Source organism: Haemaphysalis longicornis, unplaced genomic scaffold (assembly GCF_048455015.1).
Source record: "Haemaphysalis longicornis isolate Haplotype H1 unplaced genomic scaffold, Haemaphysalis longicornis Haplotype H1 scaffold_1, whole genome shotgun sequence".
Classification (NCBI taxonomy): domain Eukaryota; kingdom Metazoa; phylum Arthropoda; class Arachnida; order Ixodida; family Ixodidae; genus Haemaphysalis; species Haemaphysalis longicornis.
This window is the reverse complement of record NW_027526203.1, coordinates 238,886,090-238,902,177: the sequence shown is the minus strand read 5'-3', so window position 1 is coordinate 238,902,177 and position 16,088 is coordinate 238,886,090. Positions and strand designations below refer to the sequence as shown.

General features: G+C 49.6%; 1 protein-coding gene across 4 annotated transcripts; it reads left to right on the top strand.

The window, feature by feature from the left end:
* Positions 1-2,464: 2,464 nt before the first annotated feature.
* LOC144142958 (uncharacterized) lies at positions 2,465-14,155 on the top strand. Of its 4 annotated transcripts, XM_077674788.1 has the most exons (4): positions 2,465-3,272; positions 3,883-3,969; positions 9,552-10,005; positions 12,770-14,155. In XM_077674788.1, exon 3 carries the CDS (start codon positions 9,591-9,593, stop codon positions 9,957-9,959), a length of 369 nt encoding a protein of 122 aa, XP_077530914.1. In that variant the 5' UTR covers positions 2,465-3,272; positions 3,883-3,969; positions 9,552-9,590; the 3' UTR covers positions 9,960-10,005; positions 12,770-14,155. The 4 variants fall into 4 exon arrangements, 1 of the variants encoding a protein (XP_077530914.1); XR_013317074.1 differs by lacking the exons at positions 9,552-10,005; positions 12,770-14,155 and adding an exon at positions 7,531-8,220 and having other exon boundaries at positions 2,512-3,272; XR_013317073.1 differs by lacking the exon at positions 9,552-10,005 and having other exon boundaries at positions 2,527-3,272; positions 12,770-14,147.
* Positions 14,156-16,088: the final 1,933 nt, after the last annotated feature.

Sequence of the window (16,088 nt, the reverse complement as noted above, 5' to 3'; positions counted from 1 at the left end):
CCCCACCTCATGTCAAATGAACGGCTTACAAGACTTTTGTAAGACCTATCGTCATGTATGGCAGTATAGTTTCGAACCCACATCAACAATATCTTGTACACAAATTAGAAAAAAATAAAAATAAGGCACTTCGTTTTATTCACTCTAAATATTCTAGACCCGACAGTGTAACTTCGTTGCGCTTGCTAGCGCGTATTCCAAGCTTGTCGTCACGTCGTAGTGTTGCCGCTATGAAGTTCATGTATCTTTTGTATCGGAAGGCTATAAACATAAACAAAAGTGATTGCCTTAAACCTCCTCACCGACACTCAACAAGGAAGAATCATGACAAACCTCTCCGACCATTCAGCAGCCGTACAAATACATTCAAGTATTTTTTTTTCCGTTGGCCATTGAAACTTGGAATGGATTACCGTTCGATGTTATCAACGCCACATCGGTTGATAGCTTTGCTAGGAACGCGGACTTGTGGTTCACTTCGTCTTTGGAACAGTAAAGGCGCTCGGCAGATCAATTTTTCTTCATCTTGATTTTGTAACAAACCTGAACAAAATTACATTGCAAGTGAGTTGTTACATCTTCTTTGCGCATGTTTGAGTTTACTCTTTTCCGCCTTATTTTACCCTATCCTGTATTGCATCTGTTTGCAAGTGTTTTGCTGCATTTTTTGTGTTAGAAGAGACTTATTTATCTACACCGTATTTGCTGTCGGTTCACTTAGTATTGTCTGTCAAACTAAAAACACAGCGGATAGCGTTCTTGCGTTTTCTGTTCTTTTTGTGTGCTTTGCCAAAGGCGTGGTTGGTTGTTGTGTTCTCTTTATCGTCCAGAGTTTGCTTTTTGTACCGATGTATGTAATGTGCATTATGTGCCCACTTCCTGTATGAGCTTGACCAACGCTTACAGTATTGATAAATAAATAAAAATAAAAAGAGTCCGGCCTAAATTTGCCACCGCTCAACCGCTCTTTTTTCTACTTACAAACAGGCATGCCGCAACTGTATCTGCTTTCCCCAATGCTATTTAAGGTTATATACCATCTTCAATGGTCGCGTAACTGCAGTGTACACGTTTGCAGACAAAAGTTTACTTCTATGCGAGTATCGAACCTTTTATACCAATGACGCATTCCCGGGACCTGTTCAAGATATCCTGCAACTATCAACAAACGTAGTAGGAAGAGTATCCCGCAAAACAGGTCAAGAATTTTTAGTGACAAAAAAAAGAAAACGGGACTGATAGTCGCGCCCCATCCCAAATTGAAGCCTCCCTTATAGTAGCCCACGGCGATAAAAACGTACACCCAAATCCCGCATTAAAATGCGGCATATGCCATACCAACTGAGCGCGGGGTACACAAAGCTGTAAGTGATATCACGCGGCACTGCAAAGAAACCTTATACATGACAAGTTGGGGGCAAAGCAGAAACAAATTTCCGAGGTACACATACTTACTTCACCTTAGGGACACTCTTATGACCTGCGGATCTCATATGAAGCTCACTAGACATGTTTCACCAAACATCTCCGAAGCAAAGTAAGCACAACTTTTCCGAAAGCAGCCAGTTACATCCAGGCCATGCTATTCAGGTCTAGCACATAGAAAATAAGAAGCTCCCCCGAACAGGGTTTCTACATCCTACTGATGAAATAAAAGCCACCTACCGGCGCATACAAGCCCGCCACCTGAACAGCAATACCTTGGGAAGCGCGTACTCATGCAACTCAGCCTGCACCAATCAAGCCTCTCCAAAATACATACAACCCCTCCCAAGCAAGACATTTTTCATGTAATTTAGGTGGCCTCAAAATACAAACAACGGGCAAGGAGAGAAATCCCTTTTTATGATCAACGCAAGCAGTGTTTTACATCAACAAAATAGCGAGTCATCCCCGCTAGAAGCACACCTTCGCGCATGCAGCAAAGAGGGGACGGACTTCGGCGAGAACATGTACCAACTTCAAAGTACACACTAAACTTTTTTACGCCCTTTTGGCCAAAAAGGGTGTAAAATAATTGAAAAAAAGGTGTTGGGAGGCCCTTACGCCCTTTTTCTTGAATCTCAACACCCTTTTTTGTAGCTTTCCACCCTTTTTGCGTGAAAAAAAGGGTGTTGACCAACCTCACCACCCTTTTTTTTGGAAGGGTGTTGAAAGGGTGGGGAAAAGGTGTTCAGCTCATCATTGATTGAGGTCATGCATGCAATATAATTTCAAAAAGACATCCCATTGTGCCATCCACCCAACCTCGTCAAAAATGTTCAAAAGCAAAAAAAAAAAAAAAAGCTGCCAAATTCAATAAAAAGCAGCGGCAGCACCGACGTTGAAACAGGAAAAAATATCAGCCCTTGCTTATTACGACATCGACAGAATAACACTACCCCTCCCACTTTTTGTTTTCTGCAACCTTGCACCGAGCACAGCACAACCTTGAACTGTGACATCTGTATCATCATTCCGTCGTTCCCTGTTCCTCTCCTGCCCCACCAGCACAATCATAGCCCCCTCTGACAACAGTCATTCTCGTCACTCAGTGGAGTTATAAAGTACTAGCAATCACAATTTTATTCCATTCTTATTGTTAGCGACCGTAAATATTGTGTACAAATGCAATAAACAGACCACCTAGTTTCTCCTACAGAAACAACGTTGGAGAACAAGGCAGATATCAAAAGAAAACAAAAGTTGGGAATGGAGGGGGCATGAAGTCGGGCGCTAAATAAACAGACGCCAAATAATAATACGATTACTTACACTAGAACACTGCCAAATTTCATTGCGCAGTGTTATCTTACTATCTGCTGCTTTTTTTAACGTTCAAATGGAGCGCCAAAAAACTCAGTCCGCGTTTTGTGTTTGTAAACTTTAAAAATCTAAGCTTCTTTATTATATTGCACACAAAAAATAATAATTTACTGTTGTAGTCAGTAAAAGAGGCAATTATTTATTGTTGTCGTTTTAATTTCTTTACGCAACTCCCTGTCAACGGCCGAAACCCTGAGTACGGCGCGCGGCGGCGTGGCCGGATTCCGGAACAGATACCCCGTGACCCTCCATGCCGTGACCCGTCTTTCATGGATTGTTGACTGTGGTGTGCAGTTACACAAGCGCAGTTATTATGATTAATTGGACACCTCGTCGTCTTCGGTTATGTCTGTCGTGTTCGACTTCGCGATGAAGTATTTGAGAACAACTTTGCCACCTGAAGACGGCTAAATTCGTTCGGCGCTTGCCCCTGAACGTCGCTCGCTCTTCTGCTTCGTTTCCTGCAGGTAAGCTGTCTCGACACATTTGCCGCCTTTCTTTTCACTGGATGCCGTTTGTAGCTGTCAGCGCCGCTTTAAGGATTCGTTAACAGGAGCCCGCGTGTGTGAATTGTTTAACTGAACTAGCTAGGTTGAACCTTGAGGGCTCGTCTTTAGAAAGGCGATGTGCGAAAGAACATTGTGGTGCTTGCATTGAGCGCTGAACGCACTGGCGCTCAGTAACGCAGTGGCGCTCAGTAACTCAGTAACGTTTCCCATTCCGCAGCACTACATTGAACAGCTTCAGAGTTCACCACTGCAAACCACGTCTTACGCGTAGTTTATCAGAACACGGGCGGCTACTCCTCTAAACTGTGCTGCGCAGCGTTTACGGCTTCGTTAATCACCGCTGTCATTTGTGCCGTGTTGGGAATGGCGAGGGAGAATCGTTTGCGAGCGAATGTGCGCGCCTCACAAGCTTCGTTGCGTTTGCGGCGAGCCACCTCACCATGTGTACGGTGCCGCTGTACGCGGGCATTGATTTTGGCTGAATATTGTGTTGCCCGAGTTGTAACATTCGTGCACCCAATAATTTCCATTCTTGCCTGTGTGGTAATCATGTGTCATCCTGTTTTAGACCTCTGGACGGTCTGAGCACATCACGTCCCTCCATTCAACCGGACAAGAGCCACAAGCATTGTCAACAGTGTTTGGCCGCCAGAACGTAAGTTTTCAAACACAGTTTTGGTAGCACAGTGGGCTACCATACTTCAATAATGTTCGATCACTTGAATGTACAAGTTCCCTCGTACAAGCCAGGAATTTTTTTGGGGGGGAGGGGGGGGGGGGTGTGGTCGACCAAAAAATGGGACGGGGAAATATGTAGGCAAGGCATCTTGCGCGTTGTTTTGCAAACGAAGCTTGAAATAACTGACTTTAACATGCGATTTGTGTATGCTCAACACTACCTGTAAAGCCCACCTTAAAGGAGAGCCATGAAGACAAAATACAAGTTGGGTTTATTAGAAAGACTGCTTAGTCCTGATAACAATGATCCCAATATCATCGCAATCTTCGAAAAAATAACGGAGATATTAAGGAAAACGTTTGAAGCAGTCGCGACCCCCTAGCCAATTTCCCGCAACTTATTTATGACGTCACGGAACCTTGTTTGTGCGATTGGCGGCCGTCTAACTGACCTGTCGCGACGGCACATGACTGGACGTCTGTAATCCGGCCTCTAGTTTCATTTGACTGCATCACTTGAACATTAACGTGCAGTTAAGGCACTGAAAATTATGTTTTATTGTGGGCCCGTATGACGTCATTCTTGCTCATAACACGTCACTGTGGCGCAAAATTTGAAAGTTTTTAAATACTTCTTGCTTTTTTTTCGTTAAAAAACATATTTTGCGGCTCTAATGGAGCTGAGTGACATACTGAATCCTAGTTCTTTCAAATTAAACGAAGTTGTATTTTCTCTTCATGGCTCCTTTAAGGAGCTTAGATGGTGATGATAGTGATGATCAGCTAAATTGCTGTTCGCTGGTCTATGGGCAGACTACGGGCGATTCATTCGTCCGCAGAGCAGGTGGTTAGGCGGACCCGCGCTCGTGAGTGTGATCATGAGCGCGCTCGTGAGTGGCGCACGGACCCCGAAGTTCGTCAGGCGGAAGTGGAGGCCAACACTGAATGTTTACTATCAAGATTCTCGTGTTTTAGAAAAGGGACTATTAAGTTTTCTTGTCAGCTATGAAGTACAGTCGAGCACGATTTGAAGGTTATCGAGCGGCCAAGCGTGCCACCAGCCCACGGTTTCGTTTCGGAAACATGAAAATCGAGATTTCACACTCTTCGCTCCCTTGTTGGCTGTTCCATGATACAACAATGGCCTGCACGACTGACTTGCCACCCTTTGGGTTTCAAGCTGTACAGGGCCGTCCACGCTAGGTGCGAACACGGCGCAGCGTGACCTTGCTCCGCGGAGCGCCAGCGCACAATCCGCGGCCGCGCATCGAAGCTAAGCGGCGCAGGCGCACAGGGGCTTGGAGGTGGGGCTTCGTGTCGTCTGCTACCGCGGGAGAGCGCCGTGCCTGCTTTGTTGTGAAGCACGCCTAACTGTAGGCTTGCCTGTAGCGTCTAAGCGCGCTGCGACAGCATTGCGGGAAAGCGCACTTTCCTTACTGCGGCGCGTTGTGTAGTTTCTGCCTACGAGAACCCACAGCTTCCGCATTTCAGTTCCGCGGTGCAGGTTAAATGCAAGTATTGTTGCAAACATTTCAGGACTGGCTTGGTTTGGTTCAATGAGAGACGCTGTATAGAACGGCATCGTATAATTTCGGCCACTAGGATTTATTTAATGCTCACTGGCATTACGCAGAACATAATTGTCTGTGCATTTCGCCTCCGTGGAATTTCGGTCACAGCGGCTGGGTTTCGATCTGCCGAATTTCTTCCAGATGTGTATTGGCTTTTTTCAAACATATGAATATCGCGCATCGTCGAGATGGTTCAAGCAGTCGCCCAGCCAGGAAGTCACGCCCCCAGCACAATCGTCTACTCTACGGTCGAATCCTGGACCGGTCCCACTCTAGTGTGCTAAATTATAATGCATACGTCATTGGTTGCGCTCCCTACATGGCTAGTTATTTGGAGAAAGCGGCCCCTCCCTTTGTTGCCACCTGTGCGCATCCTCCTTTATGGTAAGACCCGTACTTCCTCGCGACTCCTTGAACCATCTCAACGATGCGCGATATTCATATGTTTGAAAAAAGCCAATACACATCTGGAAGAAATTCGGCAGATCGAAACCCAGCCGCTGTGACCGAAATTCCACGGAGGCGAAATGCACAGACAATTATGTTCTGCGTAATGCCAGTGAGCATTAAATAAATCCTAGTGGCCGAAATTATACGATGCCGTTCTATACAGCGTCTCTCATTGAACCAAACCAAGCCAGTCCTGAAATGTTTGCAACAATACTTGCATTTAACCTGCACCGCGGAACTGAAATGCGGAAGCTGTGGGTTCTCGTAGGCAGAAACTACACAACGCGCCGCAGTAAGGAAAGTGCGCTTTCCCGCAATGCTGTCGCAGCGCGCTTAGACGCTACAGGCAAGCCTACAGTTAGGCGTGCTTCACAACAAAGCAGGCACGGCGCTCTCCCGCGGTAGCAGACGACACGAAGCCCCACCTCCAAGCCCCTGTGCGCCTGCGCCGCTTAGCTTCGATGCGCGGCCGCGGATTGTGCGCTGGCGCTCCGCGGAGCAAGGTCACGCTGCGCCGTGTTCGCACCTAGCGTGGACGGCCCTGTACATTCGTTGTTATCAAGCACAGACTTGGACTTGGTTGCCCTTTATCTACACCAATGATAACGAAACTTGCATGGAATATTTGATAAAGCTGTTGTTCTTCCTTCTTCCTGCTTCGTTTGAAAGAGTAGTTTTCCCGCGACAACCTCCGAATCGCAGTGGACTGTACATGCGGCGCATTCGTATATTATGGTGGTGAAACTAGCAAATGTGCGTCTTCGTTCTTAAGTAATCGCCTTTTGTTATTTTTTGTGCTAGTAGCGCGAGTAGTAAACTTTCGCTAAGCGGAACACCTTATTGCACTGCTGTTGACTGTTGAGCTTGTTGCACGTTTCTTAAATTTCATTATATTTCTATCTGTTAAATCGAAACAGACATGGCTTCAGTAAAACTCCTGTTAAGCAAATACAGAATGCTGATTCTAACCAAGAGGGAGGTCAAGGAAACTGGAATAGTGCCAAAAAAACAAAGCTCCGCATTAGGGAGAATTGTGTAGTTTTGTTGATGTGGAGGAAATACAAGATGGGCAGAGCAATGCTTTTTATGCAGCAGAAATTATGGATCTGCAATAGTCAATGAAATGCGATGTCTGTAGAAAAGTAAACATATCAAGGATTGATAGTTGACTGAACAAAATACAGCGACGTGCTCTGTCATGTGATTATACTTTGTACCAGTGTAAAGACAAGGAATCACACGCTCCCGACAACATGTAAGCCTATATGAGGCTTTTCCTGCTGTTCTGCCATTCCCCGGCCGTGCTGTTCCGCCATTGAAACAGTGGGGCTGTTTCGATTGGCTCGTGGCAGGTTCCCAGCGCTTGTCGGTGTATCCGGCGCGAAATGCAGCCGGGCTGTATATGTTGACAGGTACAGCATCTGGAGCGGGCGCAGGGATCAGACGTTGACATAGCCTTTGTTTTCAGCTTTATATGAGCAAGAATGTCCTTAAAACTGCAGGTTCCGCGCCTGCAGGTGACTTCAGGCGGTTTTTCAGGCTGCTTAAACCGCAGCCCAGCAGTTATCTTCTTGGATGTTCTTTTCCCCGGGGCTTCTCCTCCAAGCCGCAGTAGCGCTGAGGATCTGACCCCGGGTATCCTCAACCGACAAACTCAGCCTCTGATACAAAACTGTACATTTATTTACAGCCCGGCGGGCGACTAAAAAACAGTGCTCAGGCGGAGCTCGAAGACGACGGGCCGAGCTCTCCTGCGCCCGGACCACGTCTCCCGATGTCGTCTCCTTGTCTTCATCTTCCCTCCACCCTGACGCTGGGGGCTAGGGAAGAGGGAAAAGCGAGTCCTTCGTGGGGGTCCAACCCCATGTGGTGGCCATTAGCGCATCCGGTGCGAGCAGGCGTGACCTTCCTCGGGATGCGCGGAGTTTCAAGGCGCCAAGCGACACGTGCGTTCAATTTCTGTGCCGCTCGTCCCGGGGCCCGCGCCAGTTCGTGCGTCGAAGCGCGCGACACCTCCACCGCCACTGTGAAACATACCTTCAGGAATGTTTCACACACGAAACACACACCACACACACATTTGGCCCGTGCACCATCGTTCCTTCAGTTGACGACACAACAATCAGCACGGCCAGTGCCTCTTGACCCTGGCTGCAGGTCACCATGACAAATTAGGCACAATCCTCACATAGCTCATTCAGAGCGAGCGGCCATAGAATGCGATACGCACCGGCCGTCGTCGTCCGAAAACGCCCTTGCCATGCGCCGCACACCCTCACACAACAGTATCAGGGGCCCCTCTCTTCCTCGCTCGGGAAGGGACCACTGCTGGGTCGTCAGCATGCGTTGGAGCCACTCTGCACTGAGGTGAAGCTGACTGACGCTTGCGCCTCTTTCCAGGCGAACCCTCGGGTTCGGCCGCTTCTGACCCACCGTACGCGCACGAGGTGTCATTCTCTACGACACACCTTTGGTCAGGGTAAGCAGCAGAGGGCTGCTTCGTGGGCACGTTAACGCGGTCATGCAATGCCGGAGAGGCTATCTCTTCAGTCAGTGCAGTTCTACCTGCAACTGCCTGGGGCTGCGTTACATGAGCGGCCGTACCCTGATTTGCACTTCCCTCTCTCAATTCGCTGGAGCTTCCCATGGCAATCATATTTTCGGGACTCGACATTCGGGGACCTCCAGAAACACACGATGCAGTGTGCGCGACACCAACTGCATCCGATTCTTCACGCGATTCCCGTGCTGCCGCATCCTGCAAAGCTACTGGCCGCTCGGCCACGCTCCCAGGATGTTCTCTGTCTCCGCACGGTGCGATAACAGGCTCACGCTCAGCTGAAGCCAGTCTCCGCCCCTTCAGAACGGCTGATTTATGAACCTCATAGTTCTTCCGCTCCTTAATGTGCGAACCCTCGCGTTCGGCCGCTACTGAACCACCGTTCGCGCGAAGCGCCGTTCTCTACCACACACCGTTGTGTGACGCAAGGAGTAGAGAGGGGCTCATCGGTCACATGAATTAGAACATGTGACGCAGCTGAGGCTGTTTCTCTGGCTATCAGCTTTTTCACGGGCATGCCCACACTCCTTCGACGCACGAACTGGCGCGGGCCCCGGGACGAGCGGCACAGAAATTGAACGCACGTGTCGCTCGGCGCCTTGAAACTCCGCGCATCCCGAGGAAGGTCGCGCCTGCTCGCACCGGATGCGCTAGTGGCCACCACATGGGGTTGGACCCCCACGAAGGACTCGCTTTTCCCTCTTCTCTGGCCCCCAGCGTCAGGGTGGAGGGAATATGAAGACAAGGAGACGAGAGAGACGCGGTCCGGGCACAGGAGAGCTCGGCCCGTCGTCTTCGAGCTCAGCCTGAGCACTGTTTTTTAGCCGCCCACTGGGCTGTAAATAAATGTACAGTTTTGATCGGAGGCTGAGTTTGTCGGTTGGAGATACCCGGGGTGAGATCCTCAGCGCTGCAGCGGCTTGGAGGAGAAGCCCCGGGGAAAAGAACATCCAAGAAGATAACTGGCGCAGTCGACAGGATCTTCAACAGCGACGACTCAGCCAGCCGGCGGGCGAGATGGAGCAGGCGGAGAAGTCACGGCCTGCTGAACAGGATCGGCGGGAGCAGCGAGCTCGTCAGCCTGGTGGAGAAGAGGCTCGACCGGCGCTCAGCGGACTTCTCAACGGAGAGCGGCAGCCTGCTGAACGAGATCTGCAGGAGCAGCGAGCTCGCCACCCAGGTGGAGAAGCGGCTCGAGCGGCGCTGAACGGACGTCTCAACGGAGACCGAGGCAATCTCTGCGGCCTGCTGAGCAGCGGAGAAGCAGCTTGGCGAGCGGTCAGTGGAGGCATCAGCAGCCCACTGAAGGAGAAGCGGCAGGCGAGAAGTCGGCGGGCGATTGTTTGGTGGACACCTCGGCGGAAGGAGCGGTGCATAAACGGATAACCCATCTGCACCGGTGCGGCATCTCTACAGGCGGCGAGCTATACAGGTCAGTGCCTCGTTTGATGCTGGGTCTGCGGTTCACCATGACATCTAGCGGCTATCTAGGTGTAGCCGCGAGATAATGATGAGGATTAGGAAGCGTGCATGAACGTTGCAGGGACAGCAAGCATTGCAATGTCGTTCGCTGAGCAGAAGGCGCTATTGCTGGCGAAATTGAGAATCGCTGAGGCAGAGTTAGCAGCGGAACGTTCGAAGAGTGGACGTTTCAAGAGAGCTAACAACGTTCCTACCTCACCGATTGCTCAAACAGTAATGTTCAGCACTCGGGGAGAGAGTGAACTGGGGTGCTCCGGTACGCCGAAAGATGCGCTGGGTGGAACCCATTCACTGGGCGCGCGTAGTCCTCCTGTTTCGCGGGATCCGCCACGATCAGAGTCACGTGGGAAAGGCGAAGATAGGATAGTGGCGCACGTTTCTTCGTGGGCGTTGAGATTTTCTGCAACCGGGGAGCAGGATAGTGAAGCATCCCGCTTAGAGAATTTCACCGAAATAAAGATGGAGGTGAAGGAAGGTGTTACGCGCGAGGCTGCGTTGGTAAATGACAGGCAGTCAAAGTTGAATGAGAGTGTGCGCATGCCCGTGATGAAGCTGATGGCAAGAGAGAAAGGCTCCGCAGCGTCGCATGTTATTGTTCAAGTTGCCGATGAGCCCCTCGCTACTCCTTGCTTCACACAACGTTGTGTGGTAGAGAACGGCGCTTTGTGCGCGCACAGGGGTGCAGTAGCGGCCGAACACGACGGTTCGCACAGGAAGGAGGGGAAGAACTATGAAGTTCTTAAATCAGCCGTTGTGAAGGGGCTGGTTTCAGTCGAGCGTGAGCCCGTTGTCACCGCGTTCAGAGAGGGAGAACGTTCCGGGAGCGTGGGCGAGCGGCCAGTTGCATTGCAGGATGCAGCAGCACGGGAATCGCGCGAGGAATCGGATGCAGTTGGTGTCACGCACACTGTATCTTGTGTTTCTCGAGATACCCAAATGTCGAGTACCGACAATGTGATTGCCATAGGGAGCTCCAGCGAATTCAGCGAGGAAAGTGTAAATCAGGGTACGGCCGCTCATGTAATGCAGCCGAGGGCAGTTACAGGTAGGTCTGTAGGAGTGGCTGAAGAGATAGCCCCTACAGCATTTCATGTCAGCGTTGACGTAGCCGCTAAGCAGTCCTCTCCTGCTTACGCTGACCAACGGTGCGTAGTGGAGCACGGCGCTCCGAGCGCAGAAGCGGCCGAACCCGAGGGTTCGCCTAGAAAGAGGCGAAAGCGTCAGTCAGCTTCACCTCAGTGCAGAGTGGCTTCAACGCATGGTGACGAGCCAGCAGTGGTCCCTTCCCGAGCGAGGAAGCGAGGAGGAGAGGGGCCCATGATACTGTTGTGTGAGGGTGTGCGGCGCATGGCAAGGGCGTTTTCGGACGACGACGGCCGGTGCGTACCGCATTCTAAAGGCCGCTCGCTCTGAATGAGCTATGTGAGGATTGTGCCTAATTTGTCATGGTGACCTGCAGCCAGGGTCAAGGGGCACTGGCCGTGCTCATTGTTGTCGCCAATTGAAGGAACAATGGAGCACGCTCGCAAAGTGTGTGTGGTGTGTGAAACATTCCTGAAGTTATGTTTCACAGTGGCGGTGGAGGTGTCGGGCGCTTCGACGCATGAACTGGCGCGGGCCCTGGGACGAGCAGCACAGAAATTGAACGCACGTGTCGTGTCACGCGGCGCCTTGAAACTCCGAGGAGGGTCGCGCCTGCTCGCACCGGATGCGCTAATGGCCACCACATGGGGTTCCCACGAAGGACTCGCTTTTCCCTCTTCCGTGGCTCCCAGCGTCAGGGTGGAGGGAATATGAAGACAAGGAGACGAGAGAGACGCGGTCCGGGCACAGGAGAGCTCGGCCCGTCGTCTTCGAGCTCCGCCTGAGCGCTGTTTTTTAGCCGCCCACTGGGCTGTAAATAAATGTATAGTTTTGATCGGAGGCTGAGTTTTGTCGGTTGGAGATACCCGGGGTGAGATCCTCAGCGCTGCAGCGGCTTGGAGGAGAAGCCCCGGGGAAAAGAACACCCACAAAGATAACTCCAGCCTTGACATAAAACATTATGAAGGGGGGGGGGCACCAGGACCCCCCCTCCCTTCCTCCCCCCCCCCCCGGCTGCGCCCTTGGCGTGTGCTTATTCTTTCTCTTGCATCCACCACATTCGAGTCGTCACGTTGATTTGGGAATGCTGGAATCCAGCATATGCTGGCAAGATACGAGAGCTTGAACACAACCCACTTGCCCGCAATGAGTTTTCAAAGATCTCCACCCTCCTGAAGGTACTGAAGTGAGATGTAAGCATTGCCTGAAAACCATACCAGATAAGGGTACCAAATCATAGTTATGGGTCTTTCTCGCCCATTTTAGTGTTTTGAACGAAAAAAGTGCCATTTAAAGGTGACACGTCGTTCCCTGCCGATTTCTGATGCCTGATTAAGTTTGTGGGCATAAATTTAGCAGCTTTCTCACATGTCTAACGTGTATGTGTGCTTGTTAGGAGTGAAGTAGGTAAAAATTTAAAGGTTTGATTGTAGTTGTGTATAGATTACCTACATTTTTTTCATTCCTAGAAAAGAAAAATTGAGGTAACCCTGCCAATTGTTCTGCATTGCTGCGTTTTATTATGCTTGTATGATTCGTAGAACCTGCAGGAGTTCAGCTGCTTGTTAACGGAAAAATGAACAGTGGTACAAAAAAAAGTGCATCTACTAAAAAAATCTTCACAATCGCAGGATGCCAACGGTCCACCTACCAACTTGGGTCCTGCATTGTTTCTGCTGGCTGGAGCGGCGCATGGAGCATTTTTCAACTTCTCGAAGTTTGTGATCAAGCGCTGCCCCAAGTGAAGGATGCCGCAGAGGGATCTTCGGTTTTAATGCCACAATTTCATGTGCTTAGCACTTACTCGTAAGGCATTTTAAATATTCATCATCCCAGAGGATATGTTACCTTCGTCTTGGGTGGAATGTGGCTGCAATCAGGTTATTTGTGACAGAAACAAGTGAACCACATGGTGAGAGTCATTGAGGCCCTGTTGATTGCGCATGCTACTGAAATAACATTTTCATTCAGCTGAATACTTTCTAAATATTACAATTTGTGAACAAAATATGATAAAAGTCATGATTAGTTGTACTGCAGTGCAGGAAAGAAATGCCAGCACATGTTTTAGGAGCCTCTTATATTTCAGGTCATTGGCTGGTGAGCAATAAAACATAACCGAAAATTGTTTAAAGTGAAATCAAATATTTGTTGTCGCCAGTGCGTGGCCCGTAGTAAAAGCTATCTGGTCTCCCAATTTCAAATGAGACAGGAAATGCCAAAAAAATAAGGAAATAAACAAGACAGCTTGCTACAATAAACCAATTCAAATAATTGCTCAATGTCTATAAAGTGGTGATTCAGGCGGGTTAGTTCGGTGTTGATGAAATACAAGCAGGCCCTCGCCTGGTCAAAAACAAATAAACAAAGACATTTTGGGCCCCTACTGGCCTTTGATCACAATGAAAGGGGGGTGAAAGGTCGCGATTATTTATAGGTTTGGTGGTGCAGAGTGCGCATGTATATCTCGGGGAGTTGGTTGAATATGCACTGATTCTAAAAGTAGTCGTGTCGACAGGCACTTCTCTGATGCGATTATGCTTGCGGAATCCCAATCGATGACGTGGTCAGTAGCCAGGTGATGATCCGCCAAGGCATTTCAGCTTGCATTGCCTTTTTTGACATCGTTCTGGTGCTATTGAATTCTTATTTTAAATATTTCCAGTTTCACCTATGTAGGGTGCGTCGCAATCCTTGCATGGAGTTTTGTAGGCAACTCCGGGGAATCTTGATTTTTCTAAAGGGTCCTTCACGCGTACCAGCTTTTGCTTAAGCCTGTTCGTTGGCACGTGTGCAATTTTAATGCCATATGTGCCAAACACCCTTGCAAGAGCTTCACTGATGCCTTGCGTGTAGGGGACGGCAGCGCGTTTTTGCCCGTCTTCAGGAACCCTTTCGGAGGAGGCAACTGAATCCCGCAATTGTTGCGTCCTCACAAGCTTTGAAGGGTAGCCGTTGCTGCGAAGGTCCTTCCTTACCACGGCTAGCTTTTGCTTGCACAGACCAGGCTCAGAGCAGATTCGTGATGCGCGTGAGAAGAGTGCAGCGGCGACGGAGCGTTTTTGGCCTATAGGATGCGCAGAGTCGAACCCCAGGTATCTACCCGTGTGGGTCGGCTTTCGATAAACACTGGTTAAAAATCCTTTGGCCGACCGTTTCAGAAGTACGTCGAGGAAGGCGATCTGTCCATTATTTTCCTGTTCCATGGTGAACTGGATACTTGGAACACAAGAGTTTAGATGCTCAATTAAAGGCATTACGTCTCGGCGGTGGATCACACAAAAGCAGTCTACGTAGCTGACAAAAATCTTGGGCCCGTCTTGTACGAGCATAGCGCAGAATTTTTTAGAGCCTCTGAGGCAATATTTGCACAGACTGCTGAAACGGAAGCTCCCATCGCTGTTCCAAACCGCTGCTTTTAACATTGTACGTTGAAAACAAAACGTGTTCTGCAGGCCAAATTCCAGGCAAAATTACGCGGTCCGGAGTTGCAAGGATCTACTCGAGAACGATGCATCTCTGCCTTCACGTTCGCCAATTGAGATGCAAGACTTATATCGTCTCCTGGAATTTGGCCTGCAGAACACATATTTTGTTTTCAACGGACCAGCGGTTTCGAACAGCGATGGGAGCTTCCGTTTCAGTAGTCTGTGCGAATATTGCCCTAGAGGCTCTAGAAAATTCTGCGCTATGCTCGTACAAGACGGCCCCAAGATCTTTGTCTGCTACGTAGACGGACTATTTTTGTGTGATCCACCGCCGAAACGTAATGCCTTTATTTGAGCATCTAAACTCTTGTGTTCCAAGCATCCAGTTCACCATGGAACAAGAAAATAATGGACAGATCGCCTTCCTCGACGTACTTGTGAGACGGTCGGCCAAAGGATTTACAACCAGTGTGTATCAAAAGCCGACCCACACGGGTAGATTCCTGGGGTTCGACTCTGCGCATCCTACAGGCCAAAAACGCTTCGTCGCCGCTGCACTCTTCTCACGCGCATCACGAATCTGCTGTGAGCCTGGTCTGTGCAAGCAAGAGCTAGCCGTGGTAAGGAAGGACCTTCGCAGCAACGGCTACCCTTCAAAGCGTGTGAGGACGCAACAATTGCGGGCTTCAGTTGCCTCCCCCGAAAGGGTTCCTGAAGAATACAGGCAAAACCGCGCTGCCGTCCCCTACACGCAAGGCATCAGTGAAGCTCTTGCAAGGGTGTTTGGCACATATGGTGTTAAAATTAAAATATGGTGTTAAACGCGTACCAGCTTAATCAGAAGCTGGTACGCGTGAAGGACCCTTTAGAAAAATCAAGATTCCCCGTAGTTGCCTACAAAATTCCATGCAAGGATTGTGACGCATCCTACATAGGTGAAATCGAGAGCATGACGGAATCCCGTCTGGCCGGGAGGGTACATTAGAAACGAAAAAGAGATGCCGACCAGTCCAAACAAAACGTACTGACGTTTCGGCTTCCAGCACGGAAGCCTTATTCACAATAAATGCATCACCAGAAGTGGGTCGTTTAAGTGGGCTTGAATAATCGCTGCAAAGAGTGTGCGTAGATCGGGTTTAGATTTCCGTCGTTACGATTGACTGTGTTAGATGTGGTCTGAATGATTAGTGATTTTAGATGTAGCCGTGATGCTGTCACTTTTTCTGTAGCGACGATTCTTGCATTGTCCCAATCAATCTTGTGGTCATTCACGATGGCGTGTTCGGCTACAGCATTGTTGCGGACGCTTTTATTCTTTACGTCACGTGCGTGCTGCTGCGGACGATTGTTATAATTTCCTGATTCCCCGATATACACGCCGCTGCAGTCTGCACAAGGTATCTCATATACCACACCGGGGAAGCGCTCCTTGGGCAAGCGGTCCTTGACTCTCACGAGCTCATGGCGCATCTTTTTGGCTGGAATGTGGGCCACCTGTCGAAGTTCCTGCTCCAAGTTCTGG

What these genes read in the sequence shown, in the direction of transcription:
- LOC144142958 (XM_077674788.1), top strand. Translation starts at nt 9,591, where the DNA reads ATGGAGCAGGCGGAGAAGTCACGGCCTGCTGAACAGGATCGGCGGGAG.